General features: G+C 43.4%; 1 protein-coding gene across 1 annotated transcript in view; it reads right to left on the reverse strand.

The window, feature by feature from the left end:
* The window catches only part of VWA3B (von Willebrand factor A domain containing 3B), a 176,973-nt gene that overhangs the window by 128,805 nt on the left and 22,604 nt on the right, over positions 1-25,564 (reverse strand). The window contains exons 6-7 of the mRNA XM_090281768.1: positions 18,009-18,178; positions 13,427-13,542 (exon numbers count right to left, since the gene is read on the reverse strand). Of these exons, the coding sequence (XP_090137894.1) occupies positions 13,427-13,542; positions 18,009-18,178 (286 nt within the window). The remainder of the gene's footprint in view (positions 1-13,426; positions 13,543-18,008; positions 18,179-25,564) is intronic.

Consider the following 25,564-nt stretch of genomic DNA (forward strand, 5'->3'; position numbering starts at 1 on the left):
AAAGCCTCTCAGCAGCCTGGAATCCCAGACTCCATCCCCAGCTCCTACCAAGGCCCATTTGCCTGTGGCCCTTTCCCCATGCCCAGGGCTTCTGGGTGAAGAACGGGCTGAGCTGGGTAGAGACCGTGCTGTCCACCTGTGCACTAAACTGCTATTCAGTCATGAGCATTGAGGGAGCCGAATATAACCATCAAACAGCTGTATTCGTAGGCAAAAGCAGCACAATTCTATTTTCAGAAAGTATCATATAACATTTTTTAAATATAAAAAAACTATAAGGTGATTAAAATTCCCAGAGCTCTAAGTTTATAACATAAATCTGGTGAAAGAGGACTTACTACACCTACAAAAGGATTGAAAGTGGTGAAATCAGTTGTGTTTGTTATAATGGAAAAATTCCCAGTTATTTGTGTTAAATTATTTATATATTAAGATGTTTTGTTGTCAAGAGGTCAATGAACACTGCTGGCTTGATCTGCCCCACTGCGCTAACGCTGAGGTGAGTGTGGAGCTGCACTAAGTCTTGCCCTATGGAATTAACCACTAATTAAAGCAAATAGTCATCTCACCATCTGGATAAACATCTGACATCTTCTCGGGGGCAATGAATATACGAGAAGTAGTATACAAGGAGGGACCCTCCCAAACAGGATTATCTTCTGGAGGGTGGGCCCCTTGCAGTACAGGCTTCCCCTACTAGGTGTGTGAGTGTTCTAGGAGCCCATCTGTATCAGTGTACCAGCTGGCACTGTTGTGAGAGGCTGCATTTGACTTCAGTGAATTTTTTTTGAAGACTCAGTGCTTTTGCCCATTTCATGATGGGTGATTTACAGCGCACCTGCCCACACCACACTGAATGTTGAACAAAAACTGGACAACCCCCATACCCCACTCTCCCTATTCACCCAATCTCACCTCAAGCGACTTTTTTTTGTCTCCCTGGATGAAAAAAGTCCTCAAAAGGAAACATTTTGCTGATGTGGAAGAAGTGAAACAAAAAGTGGCAGAAGCACTAAAAGGCATCAAAATTGACGAGTTCAAAACTCTTTTGAGCAGTGGAAAAAAAATCCTGATAGGTGTGTTGCATCAAATGGAGAGTACTTTGAAGGTGGCTGAAGTTTAAACGTGTAAAAATAAATACACAATTTTTAAAGTATATTTTATTATGTTATTACAGTAGTTCCAATTTTTTCCCCTTTGCTTGCCTCTGCCCTGTACCCCACTTCCCTTCAGCAATCCCACCCCCCTTAGTTCATGTCCATGGGTCGTGTATATAAGTTCTTTGGCTTCACCCTTTCCTATATTATTCTTAACTTCCCTCTGTCTATTTTGTACCAACCGGTTATGCTTCTTAGTCCCTGCACCATTTCCCCATTTCTCCCCCTTCCCCCTTCCATCTAATAACCCTCCAAATGATCCCTATACCTATGATTCTGTTCCTATTCTGGTTTGCTTAGTTGGATTTTGTTTTTTTAAGTATATTTTATTGATTATATTGTTACAATAGTTCCAATATTTTCCCCCTTGCTTCCCTCCATCCAGCACCACCCCTCCCCTAGCAATCCCCCCCACCATTCCATGCCCATGGGTTGTACCTACAAGCTCTCTGGCTTCACCCTTTCCTATTGGATTTTGTTTTTATTTTTTAGATTCAGTTGTTGATAGTTGTGAGTTTGTTGTCATTTTAGTGTTCATAGTTTTGATCTTCTTTTTCTTAAGTAAGTCCCTTTGACATTTCATATAATAATGGCTTGGTGATGATGAACCCCTTGAACTTTACCTTGTCTGGGAAGCACTTCATATGCCCTTCCATTCTAAATGATAACTTTGCTAGATAGAGTAATCTGGGTTGCAGGTTGCCTTTCATCACATTTAATACTGCTTACCAGTCCCTCCCTGCCTGCAAAGTGTCCTCTGAGAAATCAGCTGATAGTCCTATAGGTACCCCACTGTAGGCAACTCTCCGCCTCTCTCTTGCTGCCCCCAGGACTCTCTCTTTATCTTTTTTTTTTAAAGTATATTTTATTGATTATATTGTTACAATAGTTCCAATTTTTTCCCCTTTGCTCCCCTCCGCCCAGCATCCCCCTTCCCCAACAATCCCCTCTCCAAGTCCATGCCCATGGGTCGTACATACAAGCTCTCCTGCCTCACCCTTTCATATATTCTTCTTCTTCTTTTTTAAAAATAGTTAATTAATTAGTTAAATATTTTAACAATAAAAAATAACAATCCCTCCCTCTCAGACTTAAGACCCTTTACAATCTTATAAAGGACAATGGACGAAGGTCTCGAGCTCCTCTAGCTGCTTCAAGCTGGACATGGTCGTCGTCCTACCTACCCGTGGGTCAAGAAATCCCTAATAAGAGTGGGGGTGTGGAGGGGATGGTGGCCTTCCCACATGGGGAAGGATCGTGCAGACTTCAGGTCAGTTGACTGTCCCCGGACAAAAGCGTGCTCAGTTTAATAGGCTGGCATCCCTGTTGTATTCTGGAGGCAACAGACATCATTCAGTCCATAACCATTAGATAACAAAAGGCAGGGATTAATTTTTCAATGTCCCACATTAGGGAAAAGAAGTGCTTCTTTGGAGGAAGGTATGCCAGGTACATCTCACCTGTCCAAAACCCTTTTGCCCATTATACTTAGTTTGGACTGAGGGAAATATTTTAGGTTTCCCCCCTCTCAGGCCTCTGGGCTCTTTCTGTCCAAGCCATTAGGATAGAAAAGAGAAACCAGTTTTAAAGTGAAGCCCACAGACCACCCCATTCTTCACCAACCCAGCCACTTAGTTCAGCCAAACCATTGAGTCTCAGGAGGCAGCAATGCAGACAGGATTAAGTGAGGCCTATACGTACAGACAATCACTCAGGTAATGAGATCGTAGGCTTATGCCCTCTGGTTCAATTTTGCTCATTTGTTTGTGTTGTTCATTAGTTTCCTGTAACAGGTGATAGCATAAGGTAATTTTCTTTTGTAGCCTGGCTTATTTCGCTAAGCATAATTCTCTCTAGTTCCAATCATGTTGTTGCAAATGGTAGAAGTTCTTTCTTTCTTTCAGTACTTATTCATTGTCATTTTCCCCCTTTGTACTCGTGTTCCTCTCTGTCTTTCTCTCTTTCTTCATCTTCTTAAAGCAGACCCTTTAGCATCTCTTGCAATGCTGATTTGGTGGAGATGTATTCTTTTAGCCTTCTTTTGTCTTGGAAACTCCTTATTTCACCTTCCATTTTGAATGAGAGCCTTGCTGGGCAGAGTATTCTTGGTTGTAGGCCTTTGTTTTTCATTGCTTGGAATATTTTTTGCCATTCCCTTCTGGCTTGTGGTGTTTCTGCTGAGAAATCTGATGATAGCCTTATTGGAGCTCCCTTGTATGTTATTAGTTGTTTCTCTCTTGCTGCTTTTAGGATTCTCTCTTTGTCTTTGAATGTTGGCATTTTAATTATGATGTGTCTTGAAGTGGGCCTGTTGGGGTTCATCTTCATTGGGACCCTCTGTGCTTCCTGGACTTGCATGATTCTTTCTCTCTTCATGTTAGGGAAGTTTTCTGTCATTAGTTTTTCAAAGAGCTTTTCTATCCCTTGCTCTTCTTCTTCTCCTTCTGGAATTCCTATGATACGGATATTATTACGTTTCATGTTGTCCTGCAGCTGTCTTAGAGCCTCTTCAGTCTTGTTCAGTCTTTTTTCATTTTGTTGCACTGTCTGGGAGGTTTTGTCTACGTTGTCCTTCAGCTCGCTGATCCGATCTTCTGCTTCCTCTAGCCTGCTTTTAATTCCTTCTACTGTGTTCTTCAATTCAGAGATCGTATTCTTCATTTCCTCCTGGCTCTTATTGATAGCTTCCATGTCCTTTTTGATGCTGGTATAATTCTCAGAAAGTTCCTTATAGTTCTTCTGGAGTCCACTGTAGTTTTTCTGGAGTTCTTTGTAGTTTCCGCTGAGCTCATTGAGCTTCTCCATAATCCATGCTTTCAATTCCATATCTGATAGTTGGCTCCCCTCTATTTCATTTAGCACTCTTTCTGGGGACTCTACCTTTCCTTTCAATGGGGGGTTGTTTCTCTGTCTCCCCATTTTTGTGACTCCTATTGTTTGTTGGTGCTTCTTAGAATGACCTGCACTTCCTGGATCTGTCCCCTCTTTAGCTTCACCTTTGGCAACTCAATCATGATGCATCCTGGTGTGGTCCCCTCTGGGTCCAGCTTGCCTGGGACTCGGCATGCTTCCCGGACCTGTATGTCCATCTCCTTCGCAAAATTTGGGAAGTTTTCATTTTTTTCAATTCTTGCTTCCTCATTCTGCACTGGTTGACTGTTTTTTCCTTCCTTATGTTCCAAATCATTGATATGAACCCTGCTTCCCTTCCCTTCACTATTGGTTTTGTGTGGATTTTCTTTAATTTCACTTAGCATAGCCTTCACTTCTCTTACTCATTTGCTGTACTCAAGCATATCTGTCAAGCCTGTGAGCATCTTTATCACTAGTGTTTGCAATTCTGCATCTGTTAGGTTGTCTGTCTCCTCATCTGTTAGGTTGGCTATCTCCTCGTTGCTTAGTTCTCCCACTGGAACCTTGATCCGTTTCCCCTTTTGGGCCATACTTCTCTGTCTCCTCATTCTGACAGGCTCTTGTGTTTGCCTCCATGTCCCGGTAGAGCTGTCGCTCTTGTTACATTGTAAGGGGCGGAGCCTTAGGGATTCACCAGTGCAGGGCGACCTGTTTCACCACGTTGTGGCACTGTATGTGGGGGAGGGGTCCGAGAGGGAACAATGTGCCTTCCCAGCTCTCACACCTTTTCCGGGCACCTCTCCCACTTCTGCACCGGACTGGCGCACCTCCAGCCGCTGCCCTGGCCATCGCTCCCAGAGTGGGTGGGTCCGCAGACGTTCCAGGACTGTGGGGGCCCCCCAAACAAGTGGACTCTGCTGAGACCAGCAGCCTCCACCTCCACCCCAACCCCCACCGGTCTACAGTCAGAAGCAATGAGGCCCAACCTTCCCCAGTGCTGGGACTGTGGGCCACGAGGTCTGGCGAGGAGCCAGGAATGCTCCTCAGGTGTCCCTCCTGACCTTTAAAAATGTGTGACTGTGCTTTCCGCCAGCCCGCCACTGCCGTCGCTGCTGCCGCCATCACTCTGTGTCCTCTCCGCCCTGCCTCCACCCACCCCCCTCACCTGTCTAGATGAGCATTTCCTCCCTATATCTTTGTTTGCTGGACTTCCATGCAGTCCGATCCCCTGGAACCTCTGGCTGTCTCCAGCTTCGAGGCAGTTGTATTCTTTCTCAGCCATGGAGGGAGATGCAGCACATCCATCCACGCCTCCATCTTGGCTGGAAGTCCTAAATACACAATCTTTTATGAATAAATTCTAGGGTGGTTTTTGGGTTCCCCCTTGTACGTTTCAAATACCAAGTATGGCCAACTGTTAGTAGGTGAGTATGGCACTAGCTCCCGGAGCATCTCTTCTAAGTGGAGGACTACAAAGTGAAAATGTAATGAGATCTAATCACCCAACTTTCCCATAGAAACCCTGAATATAAACCATCACCATTCTTTCCATGGTAAAGAGCAAGTGCTCCACCCAACTCAGCAAGAAGCATGACCTGTGGCTCTGGGTGTTACCAGGCAAGCAGGTGATAAAAACAATCATGTGGATAAAGAAGCAATAGCTAAAGGAAAAAATGGCAAAAATATCCATGAATATAGTTTAGTTAAATAAATCTATTCAATTTATACCATTTAAAAGACACAACTCAAAGGGTAAGGGTTTTAATGAAAGTAAATTCAGGAGACTTTTATGAATTTCTTATAGAGCAAATTTATTAAAATTGTTTTTCAGCTTTTCCATCACAAAAAGGCTGGATGTCTTTTGGTTCTAATGGACCTTTATGCACAAAACAAATGCAAGTTGGTCACTGATATGCTCCCTGATTCCCATGAGACAACTCTGAATCAACAGAGAAAGAATAAGCTAGGACTATTGTTTTGGGGGAACAAACCCACACTAGCATCTATCTATTCAGCCTCCTGTCCTCAACAGAAGCACATTTTTGTGAAATGGGTCATGTGAGCTACTGGAGACTGAGTCCCACTCATACAGTGGGGTCTACTCCCAGCTCTGCAAGGACATCCAGGAAAGTGCAAGTTTTAGGAGACTAATTATTTTCTTCCAACCCACAAGAGACTGACCTAGAAACTAGGAAGCCAATTATTTAAACATACCCTCTTCTTGCCCTGACTGGCATGGCTTAGTTGGTTGGGCTTCATCCCACAAAGTGAAAAATCTCTGGTCCAATTTCTGATCAGGGTACATACCTGGATTGTGGGTTCAGTTCCTGGTCAGGGCACGTACAAGAGGCAACCGATCGCATTAATACTTCCCTCCCTTTTTTTCTCCCTCCCTTACCCTCTCTCTAAATAAATAAATATTTTTAAAAATAAACATATCTTCTTCTCAACAAGTCACCTTCCTGGAACATCATCATTCACTCATTATTCCACAAAACTCAGTCACTGGAAATACAGTGAACAGGCTCTCACTCCAGTGTGGTCTTCCCAGAGTGTGGTCCTCAGAACCCCAATGTTTTTCTCTCACATCAATGCTCTCTTTCATCGCCATCACTCTGTCTCTCTCTCTCCCTTCTCTTCCTCTCTCTCTCAGATCAATAAACATATCCTCAAGTGAGGACTAAAAACAATGATAATAAAATAAAAGCATCCCATTGATTCTTTTGCAAGAAAAGTTTGTGACACTTTAGTCTAATAGATGAGACAGGTATATAAACAAATTATTTCTATCTAAAACATTCTTGGGAAATAAAATATCCCAATACCCGAATATTCTTATTTCTGCCTTAAGGAAATGCTTCCCAAAGAAGTCAGAGCTCTTTTTTTCCTTCAAAATTCCAGAGAGTCCCTGATATACAATCTTTTAGATACCCATGTCAGGCTACTCATTGATGTGGTTCATAGCACTCAACTGTTTCTTAGGGCACTGTTTATTTTAGATGTATTTTATAATGACTATTTCCTGCTGATACAAAAAGAAGAAAAAAGAAGGGGAAACTAAAATGTACTATGTGCCAGCCAACATATGGGGCACTTAAATATGTCAACTTACTCTCACGACAATCACACAAGTAGGGATGATAACCCCCATTTAACAGATAAACAAACTGTGGTTCAGAGAAATTAAAGAACTTGGGCAAGGCCACAAAAACTAATGAGTGGAAAATTCAGGATTCGAACTCGAGTGTGTCTGTATCCAAAGCCCTGATACTCCTCCCACACTGGAACACTATCTTTGTGCATCCTCCCAAGTTATCACAATGTGAGATCTATGTCAGCAAACCTCATCTGAGATGTATTGGTTGTTTTTAGTTTCCTTCAGGAGCCTATTGACTCATCTTTTCCTGGGATGGAAACCACCCAGTTTAATTCTGATACATAGGTTATGATGGTTGCTGAGCCATATCCCCAAGGTGGGGCCTAAAGTGACATGCTGGTGGATAATAGCACACACCTGCTGGCTCAGCTGCACTCTGCTGGCACTGGATGGCAGCTGCAACAGGACAGGCCCCATGGGTTATTAACTTGGAGAGTGTGCAAGTGTTGGGCTTCTACTATGGGCAGTTTGTCTCCCTTCTCAAACTGTGACTTCCTTGAACACAGAACTATGTTTATTCATTTTTGTAACCACTCTCCCTGGTAAGTCCTGACTTCTGGCAGATACTTCCAAATAGGCCATTCTAGAACATAAGCTACTGAAAAGAGAGGGACCTCCTTTTTTCATCATTGTATCCCCAGAGCTCAGCACACCGCCCAACTTTCAAATAACAGACATGGAGTAGAGCTCTCACCCTGAAATCAGGGCAAGTTTTTTCAAATGTTCCAGAAGTCTTCATTAGTTCTTTTTCCTAGCAACTCAATTTTTAAAAGATTTTTGAGGGATTTCTCTATGCCTCAAGTTTTGTTAGGTGATGCAGGGTGCATCACTCAGTTACTTCAGCATGATTCTAAGAGATTATACTGGTGATGGAAGAACTGGGCTGAGCCCACCCCACCACTGCCCAGTGCCAGGAGAGGGCTACAGTGAGCGGTGGGGGTCCTGGTATCAGGCTGGACAGCAGCCAGGAGCTGAGAATAAAACCAAGGGGAGAAGAGGTGCAGGTGAACAGTTCTTAAGTTCTAAAGTGGGATCCTGGCGTTATGGAGAGAAGGAGCAACTTCTCAATCATCAAGCAGAAGCATAATTGGCATTGCAAGAGTGTGGGTTCCCTGAATAGGAACCTTGTCTTTTTTTCTTTTTAAATCTCCTCCTTAACCCCAGTAAGACTCTAAAGCCCACAGATACAGTTTAATAAATGCTTGTTAACTAACCAGATGATTGTCTCATAGCAGCAAAAAGAAATTCAAAGCAACCCACTGTTAGAAGGAACAGGACCTTGGAGATAATTGAAGTCTCTCAACCTTGTCAACTGTCATGTGGCAACAATTTTGGCAGTGCAGCTGCAGCAGCTCCATCCACTGAATTCTAGGGAGAAGGAAGGTGACCTCTGAGAGAGCCTCCTGCGGTCAGTAAGCTACAAACAGGCACCCATCAGTGTTTCCAAATTAAATTAGACATTAGAAACAAAGCAGCAATGCCAAGGCCAAGTAACAGGCCAGTTAACTTTAACTATCTAATTAAAGATCACACATGTAGTCCAAAAATGCAACTTGATTATTTTCTTCTTCTTAAGCATAACATCCTGGACATATGTTAAAGAAGAGAAAATCTGATTTCATAATATTTAGTTTTAGTCCATGCATTTTTCTCTACCAACACATAAGAAGTGCCGTTTCCAAAGACAGAATCAACCACATTTTTATAGCTACGCCATTCTTGGACTTAATACTAGTGGAACAGAGCAGCTTTTCTACTACCGTTTTGCCAGGAGGACTGGACAAAAACAAAGATACTCTCAGAAAAACTGCCTTTTTCCTATTACCTGATACTCCTTTTTATTTATTCATTGCTAAGTCTGTCTGAGGTCCCACAAGCAAAATACGGTCGTGAGCACACTGAACCCTATTTGCCAGTTTTGCTCAGTTCTCAGGGGCTGGCCAGCATGCTGTGTTGCGAGGGGCCACGGCCAGTGCAGGCTCAGGGGAAAGGGGTGACGGTGGGTTGATTAGCGGTGGCTGAATGGGTGGGGCAGGCCCGGAAGTGAAAGTGCCAGTGCTGGCCAACTCTGATCACCTAGAACCACGAGAGGGTTCTGAGCTACTGGTTGTGCATATGAGAAAATACGTAAACACACGAAAGTTAAAACTGTGCCCCAGCTGCCCGCAGTTTCCTGCTTCTGTTCCTTCTCCTCATGTATAAAGTATAATGCTCTGGCTTGAAGTGGGAGCTCAGAGCTCTGACCGTGGCTGTCAGCCTGGGTGCTCATCCTATCACTGGAGTGCCTTGAATTTCCAATTCTGAAGAGCCTGACACTGCAGGCCATCTAAAATAAGTCCCTGTTAGCTTAACCAGTGAGTCCAGATCCTGGGCTAACTACATCGCTGCTGAAATTCTTTTTTTTTTTTCAGCCTGACGCCAGGCCCTCATTGAAAATTTTATTATTAGTTTAATTAAAATTTTTGAGCATAAAACAGAAAGAACCAAAAAAAAAAAAAAAAAAAAGATAAAATGCCTTTTTACTTCCTAAGAGAAAGTCCCCAAACTATGAAATAGACCCCTCACTCTAGGTCCACAGGACTTTCATAACCTAAGGCATAGCTCCCCATAGGATTAGGACTGTACCCCTTAAAGATACAGTCCCTGGAAACACCAGCAGTTAAAGTTCCTTCCCAAGACAGTAATAACCCAGCCATCAACCAGAACAATCCATTCCAACCAGAAAGCTTCTTTTCTTAAAAAAATTATTTATTTATTTATTTGTTTGTTTGTTTATTTATTTTTTTAGAGAGAGGGAAAAGGAGAAAGAGAGGGAGAGAAACATCACTGTGTGGTTGCCTCTCACTTGTGCCCCTAACTGGGGACCTGACATGCAACCTAGTCATGTGCCCTGACTGGGAATTGAACCAGCGACACTTGGCTCGCAGGCTGACGCTCAATCCACTGAACCACAGCAGCCAGGGCCCTGAAATCTTCTTAAGAATGAAAATTATCATGTCCAATTTACAAATATTCCTGCACCATTCAAGCCTCTCACTGAACTTAGTCTGACAATAGGGAAGTGGTTGAAAGTCATTTCCAGAAAGGCCCCACAGTATAATCCTACTTACCACTTCTAGTCAAAGGACAGGTGCTCCTGATTTCCTCTATATGGATCCCAGTGGCCTACTCCTAATATCAACCTTAAACATGGCTCTTCCTCCCGTTGGGACACATTTAACAATACAATATTCACTTCCTAGTTCCAAATTCCAGTTCCCAGCTATCATTATGCATGTAAATATACTGGTTAGTATCATGACTACTCTAAAAATGTTCTTTATGACAGAGGCTGCATATCCTGTTGGATTATCTTACATTCTAGAATCAATGCCTACAATAAAAGCCCACTTGGAATTCCAAAAGGAAACTAACATTAACTGAATGCCAATTTTGTACTAAACATTTTCATTTGTGCCATATGCTTTAATTCTCCCAACAACTACATGAGTAAATGTTATTATTCCCATTTTTACAGCTGAGGGAACATAGCTCAGAAAGGTTAGGTAACTTGCCTCAAGTCACACAAGTAATTATTGGCAAAACTAGGGTTTGAATCCAGGTCTAACTCCAAAGTTGATTCAATGTCCATCACTTTCCCAGAGCCCAAAAGAGAATCACACAAGAACAAAAGATTGTGATAGCTTACATTATTGTTCAGCAAATATTTACTTCCCTTTCCATCTCAGTGGGAGTGGAGGCCTCCAATCCCACTACAATTGAACTTGGTCATGTGATTTGCTTTGGTCATTGGACTATCAGTGAATGTAATATGAACAGGGGCCTAATGCATAGCTGCATGGCTTGGCTTGGCTCTTGCGCTCATGGTATTTGCTACAGTAAAAATATACCATGGATAACACTAGTTAAAAGAAGACAAATCCATCCTAGAGTAATCAAACTGCAGTTCACCTGTAGACCTGTGATAAAAAAAAAATAATAGCTGAAATTTTTCAAAATTTGATGGAAACTATAAACCAACAGGTCCAAGAAGCTTAACAAACCCCAAGTATAAGATATTATCATTGGGATCAGAGGGGAAACTCAAAGGCATGTTTTGCTCTTAAATAGAAATAGTGAGAGGCTTCCAAAGGCAAAAGGAGAACTAGAAGGGAGGATCGGGGAGGATGTATATTAGTCTTTCCTCAACTTTCAGAGGGTCAAGCCATCTATTAAAATCACACCTAATGAAGAGTGTAAAAGGAGAGTGGTGGGAGGGGATAGAGGACATGAATTTTCATCCCGGCTAACATGGGGAAACCAGACTCAGCACAGGCAAACGGAGAATACCAGAGGGCGAGGGGAACAAAAGTGTTCCTCTTAGATTTCAGAAATCCAGGGAAGGTCTTTAGATAGCACCTGACCACAGAATCATGGGTTAGAGGCAATTTTCTCTTGATCCCTGAGGTGGGCAGACACCACCATCTGCACAAGTGGTTAGTGGAGCTGGCACAATAGGTATCGTGAACTTTAGTCTCCTTTCTGTCTTCTCTCTTAATAGTCTTGACAGTAAAAGAAGATTGACCATGAACTCTTGGGAGGTAATGCAAGAAAAACTTTAAATGTAATGCACTACTTAATGTACCAACCTAAAGAGCACATACTGCCCCTGTCAAAATACTGGAAAAGCTTTCTATCACCTGAAAAAAAAATCCTGGAAAAATAAATAGGAAAAAATTCAATCTGAGGAGAAATTCTTCCAAGGAATAAATGTCCATATAAGAATCCAAAGCAAGCACAGAACAAATAAATGATCGTACATGATGTATCTATTTTTGCCTTTGTAATGAAGCAAGAAACAAGGCAAAATTGCTCTCAGTTTACAACTACTTTTTCCTTTTAGGAGTAGAGGGTAATATGAGGAACCATCCCAAAATATAAGACCTAACCATTGGTTATAATTCATAAATAAATAACTTATTTGCAGACACTATTATAATTTATTTATCAAACCCATGATAAGATATGCAAATTCCTATAAATATTTACTTATCAATAAGTATCAAACATCAAAATTAAATAAAATTAGAATTTGTAGCAATGCATTTATCTAATTTATCCAGTCTCTACTAATTTAAGTTGGAGCAGTCCAAAGGACTCTGGGAACTTTAGAGAATAATTATCACCTTTCATATCTCCACTTGCTAATTGGTACAAATGAAATATTATTGTTCCAAATTTTTAAAGGCTTTAGTACATTGACAAGGAAAGTGAAGTAAGCACACTGCTGATTCAGCTCAATCTTTTGTTTTCCTTTCAAATTGTGCTGCTGAACCTACCCAAATCTATACTAATGAACAAGGTCGGGGAAGGACTGAAGAAAAGAAAAAGAGAAAGGAAGGAAAAATGTATTGCGGGTAAAAAAATAAAAAGCTTAAAATGTCAATGGATATTATGAGGAGACAGCATAAAAACCAGGCATATGTGCATTCAATAGGCATGGCATACATCCCGAATTAATTTTTTCTTAGCATCGACCTTGCTTATCGATTGATATTTTCTCATTTTCTTGAAGACATCTAATTCACCATCAGAACAAAGGTGTAGGTTATTTCCTAAAGGAGTGCCCACCATGAGTTCCACTGGGACCTCTCCCCTGCTGCCCTGCTCTGCTTTGGGGCACTAAGAATCTGAATTCAGAGATACACTTTTTGACTTCACCCCTTGCCTTCATCTCCACGACCACCTGACTGTCCCCTGCCTTCCCCACCTGACAGAGCTGCCTCCTGCTCAGTCCCAGGGCAGCCTCTACAACACTGTTACATAAAAAGGAAACGTTAAAGCAGCTGTATCCTACAGCTTCTCTCCTGTCCCCAAAGCATAATTCTTGCCTCACATTGAGGCTAGAAATCCTTGATAACTAAAAGTGAACAGGAGGGTGGAAGTGGACGGCCTTCCTCAGATGTCTAACTACCCTTTCGTCCTCTCACACAGGGCTCTGCTCTGCCAAGAACTACATCCTGCACTGGCAGGCCCCAGGGCCACGTCTCCAGAAGGTTCCCAAGTTTGTAAACACATTATCACTTAGGGCACTGCCCTGGGTGATAAGCTTATGACTGGCTGCTCAACTGAAAAATTTACTATTCACATCCATGAACTCTACCCTTGTACCACATAAATATACAAGACATAGTTCCTACCTACTGCTTTATTTTCAAGGATACATGATCATCTGAAATTAAGATACAAAACACACTTGTTTCTTTTTGATTCCAGGTACCTGGAGGGAGTTTTCCTTTCAGTTTCCTTGAATTCCAAGTCACTATACTGTCACCATCTTTTAGGGAGAATTCAGGAAATTCCACACACTCTGTTCTCTCTGCAAATGCATGGAACCTGAAACATGAAGAGAGTTGCAACATCAGGCTGGAAGGAGGGATCTGCGCATGTCTCTTCAGTTTCCCAAAACTGTGAACTTGCTCTTCCACACTGTTTCACCTGTACCTTGTCTGTTCCCACAGATGAGACAGGGAGGTGGGAAAAAGTAGAATCGTGGATGTGTTGGGATTTTAACTGATGACCCTTCTCTTTATTACAGAGTAATAGCTCAGCTAAATGGTATCTCTTCCCTGGAAACATGATACCCTGTGCTTTATTTATTCTTTGTTCCCAGGCTTCAGTCACGGCAACTCAGTTTTGACAAGCCAAGTCTAATGTGACCCCACAGTGCCCACAGCCCTGCAGTCAGAGAGCCCATGACAACAGGCACTGGGGCTCACTTGCCCATGACTGACAGGCTGCATTTGCTTTAACTTCCCCAGGACCTATGGACAGCACGAATGGAGAGAATTCTTGTGTAGACAGGTTTATAGGGACCAACTCCTCCAAGTGTGGCCCCAGGAGCAGCAGCAGCACCTGGGAGCTGCTTAGGGTGCATGTTCCCTCACCCACCCAGATGTTGAGTCCAAATTGGCACTTGAACAAGCTCCCCAGGAAACTCATGTGCACCTTAAAGCTGAAGGAGCACTGGTGAAGTGCATGGGTGATGGGTTAAGTCACATCTGAAGCCACTTATCCGGAATCCAAAGAGAGTAATCATAGGAAATTTCTTTCAGATGGGCAGAAGAGAGCTCTGAGTAATGCTCCCCTTGCCCCTCAGGGGTGGCCTCTTGCTATTCACTCAACCCAGAGAGAATCGTGAAGCACAGGTGAGGACAGATGGATGGGTGGATGGGCCAACAGTGGGAGAGGTGTGGGCCTCACCTGGGCCATGGAAAGTCTCAGTCCTGTCTCTTTCTAAAGGGTTTCAGGTGACATTAGGATGATGGCTTGATGGCAGGGAACAAATCAATGGCCCCTCATGAGGCTCATGGACTCAGTCTGGTTGTGCTTGCCTCCTGCTGGGACCTCCTCCAGAACAGAAATGACCAGCTTCCTAGCAGGACAGAGGAGAGATGCCAAGGCTATTCCTGGCAGGCCCCACACCCTGAGTGCCAAGGCCTTTGGTGCCCAAGACTTTCTACTCTGATGTGTTCTCCAGATTAGAAAAGAGAACAAGGCAGACATTCCCTCTGGCTAATGCAGCCCTTGTGCACAAAGCAAATCACCATTAAGTTGGGCTCTTTGGGGAGCCTGCAGAGTACAGCACTGTGCCTGAGGGCTGTTGGTTCTGCCTAGACACAGCCTTGGGCACAGGGGGACGCAGACCCCAGGCTCCCTGCAAGCTGACACACTCAGAACATGCCCTTACAGTTGGATAATAACCGCACTTCAGCTGGGGGGCTCAAGACCCAGAGTGCAGAGAGCCCAGCTGGGAACCCCAGGGGCCTGGCGCAGTGAGGAGGGAGAGCACCACTGGCTGTGGGTGGGCTTACTTTCGAGGGCAGGAGCAGGGACAGGAGGGCTGTCTACACCTCATCCTCTTCTACAGAACTCCATGGGCCATGGCCTAAAAATCTGGAGCTGAAATGCAGTGGTAAATTGTTAGAATTTAAAGTGCTCAAAGTCAGAGTTAACTCCCTGTTAAATCACTGCCTGGCCTCTCACCTGCCCAGAGGAAATGCCCACAGGAGCTGAGAAGAGGGCAAGCAAGAACAGGGGCCCTGCCAGTTGCCTTTTTTTGTCTCCAATAGTGAAAGTGGGGCAGTGAGTCCTTTCTCTATTTGGGGATTCAGAAACCCAGAATGGTAGCCAATCACCTGGTATTAGAAGACTTTAAAGTGCTTTAAGAGCAGCCAGGGCCTTGTTCCTCAGAATCACCAGGAGCCCTGTGAAAAATGATGTCCCTGGCTCTCTCTAGATCCTGACAGTATCTCTGGGACTGGAGCCAAAACTTTATTTACATTTTAATCAAGCTCCCTTAGAAGTTCTTATGCAAAATGAAGGGCTAAATGCATATTCTTAGGTTCCTTTGTAGTCCATGAAATCAGCTTGCAAGGTGAAGCCCAGGCATCCAACTGATTATCGAACTCCCCAGACAAATATGATGAGCAACTCAATTTGAGAACAAATACTCAAGAGCAGGCATTGCATTCATTTCAGACAGGCTAACTTAGGAAAGGACCCAGTCGTTCTCTTTGTAATTACAATAAGCAGCTGGCCTTTCTTCACAAGGGACTTGAACTCACACACACAGAGACAGGGCAGCGGGAAATGTTTTAAAATGTAGATTTCATTATTATTCAGATATGATGAGGCCAACAGATCACGTCAACTGCAACTGAAAAGACAGTCCAGTACTCACAGTTCCCGCTATAAACGAGATTGTGTCCACTCTTCAATTTCATATGTTGAAGCCTTAATCCCTAAAGTGATTTGTGGTGAGCAGAGCAGGAACAATGGACCGGGTGTAGAGGGTCACTGGAGTGGAAAACCCCAGGTGCCTAGCAATGGGAAAAACTGGGAAAACAAGGACCACACACACAGACCCCACAGGGAATCTTTCCTCTCCTAGCATATTGCTGGTCATGCGGTTTAGACCCCCTGACCTTTCATATCGCTGGTCATGAGGTTTGGACCCTCCCCTGACCTTTCCTCCCCTGGAATGTTTATATTGATATGGGTTAGATGCACCACACCCCTCCCCCCTTAGAGGGAGAACAAATAAGGGGGCTGGAGATTAGCCCTTAAGCATTAAGCCCCCAGGATAATGAGGTTCTGACCTACATCAAGTACATCTAGGCCTCAGTCGTGTTTTAGCTCCAGGCCCAGAAAATCAGCAAAATCAGACAAGCGATGCTATGGCTGACATCAGGACCAGCTACATTGACTAATGAACCCCAGCCCTGGTGTCACAATTCAGTGGAGATCTAGACCCTGAAAGGACACCCCTGGAAATCTGATGAATATTACATTGGGATCCTCTCCTGAGACCACCCCTAAGATTCCTGCCTGCAAGAGAGAGATAAAAACCCTCAAGACAGCCCTGCCCAGTGTGGCTCAGTTGTTTGGACATCGTTCTGCAAAGTGAAAGGTTGCAAGTTTGGTCCCCAGTTGGCCCGAATTGATGGTTCTCTCCCCCTCTTTTTCTCTCCTGTCCCTTCTCTCTAAATAAATAAAAACCCTCAAGACAAAGGACCCAGAGTGTAAGCTCTCCCTCTGGGGAGCACCCCGATACCTTTCCATCCCCCCTATTCTTCCACCGCAAGCACGCATCTCCTAAACTCTAAGGGTCTCCGAGACCTGCAACTGGGAGAGCAATGGGCAGTGGCAACACATGCTGGGCTAACCCCTGGAACCTGTCTCCAAGGCCCCCTTTTCTCTGGCTTCCCGGTGAGCTAAGCAGCCCTGGCATGGCTCACTTCTTTCCTATAACGTCTCTAGAAAGTCAAAGCAGCCCCGCCTAGGTCTCTCCTGTTGCTTCTTCTATGCTATGCCCGTCCTTGTTTCACTGTCCCCAGCTGTAATAAACCTATCCTCAAAGTAATCTGAACTCATGTGAAATCTTTCCTGCACGAAGTCAAGAACCCATGTATGACCAGCTAGCCCTATGCAGACCCACTCAGGGCCAGGTCTCCTGTCCAGTACAAAATGAGGTCCTAAGAGTAGGTCCTGATCCTACAGTAGTGTCCTTTTTTAAAAGACATACCAGAGAGATTACGTGTTCTCGATTCCCCTGCTTTCTCTCTCTCTCCCTCTCTCTCTTGAAGGCAATAGGCCAGAAAGAGCTCTCACCAGAAAATGAATTAGCAGGCATTTTGATCTTGGACTTCCAGCCTTCAGAGCTATGAGAAATACATTTCTGTTGTTTAAGCCCGGGAGCCTGTGCTACTTTGTTGCAGTGGCCAGAACAGACTAATACAGTGCCCAAGAGGAGCCCCCCCCCCCACAACCCCCACAGGGAAGCACCAGGGCCCATCAGGGGGCAGAGGAAAGAAGCAAGGGGAAAACATGGGCAAGAGTTTGTACTGTGGGTTCTGCAGGAAGAAATGGGTAAGGCAGAGTAAGCAGGCTTAGGATTGGCTAAATTTGAATAATTTCAGTAGGTTCTGAGGTATAGTTTCCTGGCATGTGGCTCTGCGGTGATTGAGGAGCTGAGGGTGCACACGTGGGCTCTGGATCCGCTAGTCTGCACAAGAAAGCTGCACTCCTAGTGGCATCATTCACTCACTGTCTCTAGGAATTAGCCACCCCAGGAGACGCAGTCTTGGCAAGGTCAGCAAGATCCCAAGATGTCCAAGCATCCAAATGATAGAAAATAAAAAGGCAAGATTAATACAGGGGAGAGAAGAAAAAGTGTATGGAGACTAAAGATTGCTGGAAAGATGGGACGAACACAGCTGCAGACTGGTTAGGACCATGAAGAACATAGGACCCACTGCTGATCTTGCGGAAGCAGGCCCTCAGAGCATGTTTCCACCTACCTGCTGCGAGTCTTGGCACTCAGATTCTTTAGGAAAGCTATAGTGTCTTCTCCTCTGGCATTGAAGGACACGGTGCAGACAGGACACGGGATCTCCAAAGCCCTCTGTAGGAGCAGCTGCTTGGATTCCTCAGGAATGTCCCCCACCACAAAGTAGTAAATGGATTCAATCTGCAAAACAGTAGTACAGCACCAGCAATTGACCTCCTGACATGCCCCAGCCTTGTACTGGACTTGTTGGTAATACACTTTCTACAAAATTGCATTTTTTAAAAAGTGGTAGGGAGAGGGAGGAGCAGAAAGGATAGCAGCACTGCTCAGTGTTCTGTGAGGACATTTGGGGACCAAGGTCAGGAAGTGAGATATTCAAGGCCTGGTGCCAAGAAGGTCTGTTGGTGGTGGTCTAGTGGTTGTAGTCTCGGGTATCACAGGGAACGATATAGTTGGCAGGTTTGGAGAAGAGCTTCCTCTGAGCCCACAAGTACATCATACAGGTCAGAAGCAGCTGTTTTCAATACAAAGACACACAGCCACTGTGGGCAGGAAGCTTATTAGCCATTTCCTATGGCGGAGGCAGAATTCTACAATCCAACTCCATCCTCAGTCTGAGGCAGAATGTGGCAGGAGGACACATTCCCAGTTGGGTCATCCTCTGGTCTCATCTCACAGGGAAGTGAACACCTAGGGAGGTGAGGCTGTCCTGACCTCACACAGCAGGTTAAGAGCCAGGTCCACCAGGGCCTTGTCTCTCTCTGCCATGCCAGGCCATGACAACAATGAGAGAATGAACAACCCTTGTGCTGGAACACACACACACACACACACACACACACACACACACACACACACACACACACACACACACTCTCTCTCTCTCTCTCTCTCTCACTCTCTCTCTCTCTCTCTCTCTCTCTCTCTCTCTCAATCAAGGATCTGGGAGATGCATACTTCACCAGGTAAGAGGCAATCCAAAAAGCTCCCTGATTTAGAGTGATGTCAACTCCGCCTCCCTCAAAGGGCCCCTGTGACAATAGTCCTAGAGCAACCACAACACCCTTGCTCTTTCCCAGGATATGCCTTCCCTGGCATTTGTCCCCCTCCCCCAACCCTCACTCATGAGCTCTGTAAGCTTGGGCAAGTGATTTTAATGAAGAGGGAGAATGCAGTTTATCTCATGACTAGGTTTAAACAAGGTAATTTACACTTATGCATATAAGTCTCAGAAAGTGAAAGCCCAGGGAGAGCCAGGACTACATGTCATCTAAACCTGCCCTACAAACACCCATTGTCTCCACAGATGTCTAGGGGAAAAAAACCAGCAAATGTGCTGTGTTTTAAGGGATAAGTAGATGCCCTTTCCCTTTAGGATTTACAAACGTCTCCCTACTGTAATCACAGACCCTTGTTAGCAGAAGGTAAAACCATCAGTGATCTCCCCTAGACTTCCAGCCTTGGCTTTAAACCCACCTGATACAGACAGAGAGGGGTTTATGGCCAGCTCCCCAACTGGTGAGGACACCCTGTCAGCAGTAGCCAGGGCAGACTGTGTACCCCAGGAACCAGGTGGGGGCAGGGTGGCAGAGGAGGCAGGCCAGGAATTAGGAGGCCACATGGGAGCTGAGACCAGCCTATTGCAGCAACAACCCTCCTCCAACTAGGCACAAAAGAGCCCCCTACGCGCACCCTACCTCCCACCACCACTTTTTTTTTCAGACCTTTTCACACCAGCTCCCTGATTTTCAAAAGAACCTAATGGGAGGTAAAGACTGAGGAAAGCTGTACATTCTCTCAGCCAGTCATCCAAGTGGCAGAAAAAACATAAGAAGGATGTGACAGCCTTCTCCAGATTCCTTGTTATTCCTAATATTGTCCTTCCAGCAAATGCACAAATTCCATTTTTCTCCTGGTGTTATACATTACCTTGTGTAAGATGTATTAAGTGGACTCCACTGAGCTGCACTGTCAGTAATTAGTGTTTCAGCTGTGTTGGTGCCTAAGCATTGCAGGAGGATGAGTCCATCCTGTCAAACGGATCTAAATTTACACATGGCCTGAGACAAGGGAACAGACAAAGGGGTACTTCCTAGGGTTTGATAGCTCCACAGGGAGGTGAGTGAGGACAAACATCTCTAGGTGGTCGGTTGGCAGCTTCTGACATCCCACAGCTCCATTGCACAACATGCAAACTCAGCTTCTTTGCTCTAGCAATAACCCGAGGCTGAAATCTTTGTACAGAAATGTTTTTCCCTCGAGATTTTATCAAGCTAAAAATTGCTGTAGTCAGCAGTGACTCAGGATTTTCTTTCATTTACTAAGGCTATAGTTATTTATTAAAGCTAATAATTCAGTTTCTTTTCTTAAAGTCTATTTTATTGATTATGCTATTACAGTTGTCCCATTTTTTCCCCCCTTTGCTCCCCTCCGCCCAGTACTCCCTTCCCCTCCAGCAATCCAACCCCTTAGTTCATTCCCATGGGTCATGCATGTAAGTTCTTTGGCTTCACCCTTTCCTATACTATTTCCTATACACCCCTCTGACTATTTTGTACCAACCAATTATACTTCTTAATCCCTGCACCATTTCCCCATTTCTCCCCTTTCCCCCTCCCAGCGAATAACCTTCTAAATGCTCTCCATACTTATGATTCTGTTCCTATTCTGATTGTTCGCTTGTTTTGTTTTTTTCTTTTTTATATTCAGTTGTTGATAGTTGTGAGTTTCTTGTCATTTTAATGTTCATATTCTTTATCTTCTTTTTCTTAAATAAGTTCCTTTAACATTTCATGTAATAATGGCTTTGTGATGATGAATTCCTTTAGCTTTACCTTGTCTGGGAAGCTCTTTCTCTGCCCTTCCATTCTAAATTATAGCTTTGCTGGATAGAGTAATCTAGGTTGTAAGTCCTTGCTTTTTATCACTTTGAATACTTCTTGCCAGTTCCTTCTTGCCTGTAAAGTTTCTTTTGAGAAATTAGCTGATAGTCTTATGGGAACTCTTTTGTAGGTAACTCTGCTTTTCTCTTGCTGCTTTTAAGATTCTTTATTTTTAACCTTTGACGTTTTAATTATGATGTGTCTTGGTGTGGTCCTCTTTGACTCTAGCTTGTTTGGGACTCTCTGTGCTTCCTGGACTTGTATGTCTATTTCCTTTGCCAAATTAGAGAAGTTTCCTTTCATTATTTCTTCAAAGAAGTTTTCAATTTCTTGCTCTTCTTCTTCTCCTTCTGGCACCCCTGTGATTTGGATGTTGGCACGTTTAAAGTTGTCCCAGAAGTTCTTAGGCCTCTCCTTGTTTTTTGCATTCTTGTTTCTTCTTTCTGTTCTGGTTGAATGTTTATTTTTTCCTTTTGTCCCAAATTGTTGATTTGAGTCCCGGCTTCCTTTCCTTCACTGTTTGTTTCCTGTATATTTTTCTTTATTTCACCTTGTGTAACCTTCATTTTTTTTCCTTTATTTTTTTGCCATACTCTGTGAGTTTCTTCAGCATCCTTATCACCAGTGTTTTGAACTCCTCATGTGATAGGTTGACTATCTTCGTTTTGTTTAGTACTTTTTCTGGAGTTTTGTTCTGTTCTCATTTGGGCCATATTTCTTTCCCTCCTCAATTTGGCAGCCCCCAAGTTTGTTTCTGTGTATTAAATAGAGCTGCTATTACTCCCTGTCTTAGTAGTGTGGCCTATGTAGCAAAGGCACCTGCAAATTGTGAGGGGCAGAGCCTTAGGCACTTACCAGGGCAGGGCTACCTATTTCACTGCTTTGTAGCTCTGTTTGCAGTAAGGAGCTCTGAGAGGAGTTTACCTTCCTGGTGCTGTAACCCTGAGCTGTGTAGTCTGGCCTGGGACTGGAATCGCTCACTCCCAGGTTACCCCTCCTGATTTTTATTCACCACACATGAATGTGGGACCATCCCTTCCATTGCCACTGCTGCTTATCGGAGCCACACCGTCTCTCCACCCCATCTCTGCAACTCCATTTCTTCTACCTGTCTGGGTGAATGGAGCTTCTTTAAATCCTTGGTTGTCGGACTTCCATATAGCTTGATTTTCTGAGTTCTGGTTGTTATTTGTTTTGAGATCTGGTTGTAATTCTTTCTATGGTTGCACAAGGAGGCATGCATGGCTACCTACACCTCCATCTTGACAGGAATTTCATTACTCAGCTTCTCAATTGCCTATGTTTCTAGTCAACTCTCAGTTATCTGTGCTACAGATTTCTTGGGATGTGTTTTCCATTGAAACTGCCTATCCCACTCAAATTCTCTTCCTGCACCCTGCCTTTCTGCTCCAGAAGGACATTGAGAAAAACAGAGGAAGATAAATATGCTACCTATCACTACCGCCTTCCCAAATGGGCAAAATGCCTTTTAAAGTGAAGTGGCTCTGGGGTCATCCGTTATTTGGGCCAATAAGCTAACATGAATTTTTTTTTTTTTTTTATTTAACCAAGAGAACGTTTAATTTCTCCAGAGAAACAGAAGTGAAACTTTTGAAGGGATTTTTAAAATCTCATTTTCTGTATAATAACAGTACTATGATGTATAGAGTAGTCTTCCTCAGTGAGTCATCTCGTCACCTTTTGTTCAGCTATCGGGGGAAATGCTCTTTCAATCATACTTCCTTCAGAATCTGTTCATATCAATTCCAATTTATGATTCCTCAAACAACGTTTCTATAAGAGCACATGCCATGTAATTAGAGGTTGTACATTCTGGATTTAACCGAAATATTTATATGCAGTGAAATATAAAACCAATTTTTGGTTGTATTGCGATATTAAAACAATGTATATTGCCTAAGTAATTGAAATATAATTCAGAATTCCAAGACTGTCCTGGAAAACGAAAACAGTCAAAAAGTACAAGATCACAGATAATTAAAACAATAATAAAAATTAGTATTTATTTGTATGATTTATTATCTGTATGCTCCTAATAAACATTATTATCTTAATCTTAGTTTTGCAAAGGTGATCTGTATTTTAGATAACTATAAGTTCCTCATATTTTTCCATTATTATTTTAAATATATCTCAACATTTATTTTCAAGGCAAAGAAACACAGACCTAATCCAGTGAGTATACTTCATGGTAAGCACAAATGAGGAAATCTCACAAATGAGGAAATCTGAGAGTTATAAACTCAACATTCTTTTATAACGGGAACTATCAGGGTAAATTTTTTAAAGCCAATTTATGCGGTTGATTTGTGGAAGGTTTATGTAAACACAACTTGAACACACTTAAAAAAGAGAACAACAAACTTATTTCTACACCCCCTCCAAGAGACTTATTCAAATATGAGTTTAAATAATGAACTGTAAAAACACAAAAAGAAAAAAAAATTTAGGTGGAAAAGTTCACAAAAAAAGGTACTAGTCAATCATCAAATGTAATTTTTTTCCCCTGAAACACAGCAATTTTAGATTGCTGTTCCTTTCGCCTCCTGCTTGCTTCCCACGAAGGATGAAGAGGCAGCTGTGTCTGCTGTTCTGTATTTTTGGGTCCTCTTTGTGCATGCTTATTAAACTGAGTCTCGGGCTGAGGTTCGTTTTGCTAAAAATCTGGGGTGTTGCTCTTCGGAGCCTGTTCTCTATAATTTCTTTTTGCAGATTCTTTCAAAATTGATATCATCACCAAGAGCAGATTTTGTTACTATATCAGGTTTTAGTTCCTTCATGGCATGAATTTCTTCAACTAATCGTTGTGCCCGTTTTTGGTTTTTTAACAGTGCATCTTCAGTACCCTTTTTTGACTTCAGTCTTCCAACACTCCTGACAAGTTTTCGGATAACCAAAACTCGGATTCTCTTCACTTCTTTTCTCATCTTCACAACCTCGTTATTGAGGTTCAGAGTTCCAGGTTGAGCCATGGTAGATGTAGGAAGACCTAACATGAATTATTTTATTCAACACTCACAATAGTCCTGTGGAATATGAATTCTTATTCTCATGCCCAGTTCACAGATGAAGAAACTGAGGCCTGGACAGGTTAAGTGACTTGGTCTTGCAGCTAATAAACCCAGGCTACCTGACTCCATGAGCTTCTGCCTTGTTTCAACCACTTCACTCACTGTCACCTCATCATGGCAAGGCTGGTCACCTATTACAGATGAATGTGCATTCCCAGAACTATGAAAGCAAGATCATGGAATGTGAAAGTGGCCAGAACAGAGACCAGGTACCATTTTCACTTCCTTGACTCCTACACCATCCAAAGCTCTGATCACCTGGTAGCAACATCATTGACCAAAGTTGGGTCCAGGGACTTATTCTTCTGGGAATCCTCACCCCTAACCACCACCTCTGAGCTTCTTGAGGCAAGGGCCAGTCTGGAGGATCAGCAGCAGCAGCCCAGACTAGAAGCAACTTCCTCATGACCAGCATTTCCCTAAATGCTGATTTGCACTGAATTTGATAACACAAGACATGGACAATCTGTTACATTCAGCTACTTTACTGTGAGTCACAAACTCTCACCACTTTATACTACATAAAATAGGGTGGAGCCTTTCCGCAGTTTCTTAAAATGTCTTACTTTGTCTGGGCCATTTGTCCAACAGCTTCCCACAGTAACCTACATTCTACCTGGCCAGTGAGTCCTGGATAGCTTCCCAGCCACAGGTTTGGGGGAAAAGAAGAAACAGACTCGGAGAGGAAAAGTCTGGGTGTTCAACTTTATCGCTCAAGTTTTTTAAGCCTTAAATCTTTTCTATTCATAGCAAATGGCAGCAACACGGATCAACTTGAAACTCACCAGGTGGACAGGAGGTTCACAGAAAGAGGACCCATGGACCTTCACCACCTACCCTACACATACATGCATGCTTTGTTTTACTCCTCATAAAACATAAGGAATGGCATTTTATATATAGGGCAGTTGTGTTTATAGAATTTTCCTGAGGATCACACCCAGATAAAGCTCTAGGTGGAGGAAGGAACACACCATTCTAAATATGTTTTGCATTTGTCATACTCCACAGTATCTTCTCAAGAATTTTCAGGTGGCTTTTGATAATCAGTGCCTGTGAGCTTCTTTCTGGGTTCCTTCTCTTCTGTTGGACTTCCCTGGGACTCACTAAAATGTTCCATATTTTTCCTGGTCTGGGAATGAAGCCCAGAGAAAGGAGAGGCACAAACCAGAGGTAAGTAAAACAGAAAGTCAAGGTCACTGGGAAATCTTGCAATCACGTCAAGTTGTAAGTCAGCTGTGATAAGGAACACCAGGTGAACAAAGAAAACACCCATGTGCGCGTGTGCACACATGTGCGTGCGCGCACACACACAAGACTGTGAAATGTTCTATTTCTTGAATGCTAATTACAATGTCCAGACACTTGAAATTTTACAGATGTTAAGACAAACTTTAAAGGCCACAGAACAAAGTAGCTTGTATTTTGTTTTTCTTTAATGGAAAACATATGCTCTTCTGGCTTTATGAGGATAAACAATGTGTTTTGAATTTTAAGCCATAATCCTCAGCATCAATAAACACAGACTAGAGTCCATTGGGGACTATCCTTTCAAGGTGCCAGCACATGGCCTTCTTGCCTAATAAAGGACT

The sequence above is a fragment of the Furipterus horrens genome, unplaced genomic scaffold (assembly GCF_987537825.1).
Source record: "Furipterus horrens unplaced genomic scaffold, mFurHor1.1.pri manual_scaffold_6, whole genome shotgun sequence".
In the NCBI taxonomy this organism is placed as follows: domain Eukaryota; kingdom Metazoa; phylum Chordata; class Mammalia; order Chiroptera; family Furipteridae; genus Furipterus; species Furipterus horrens.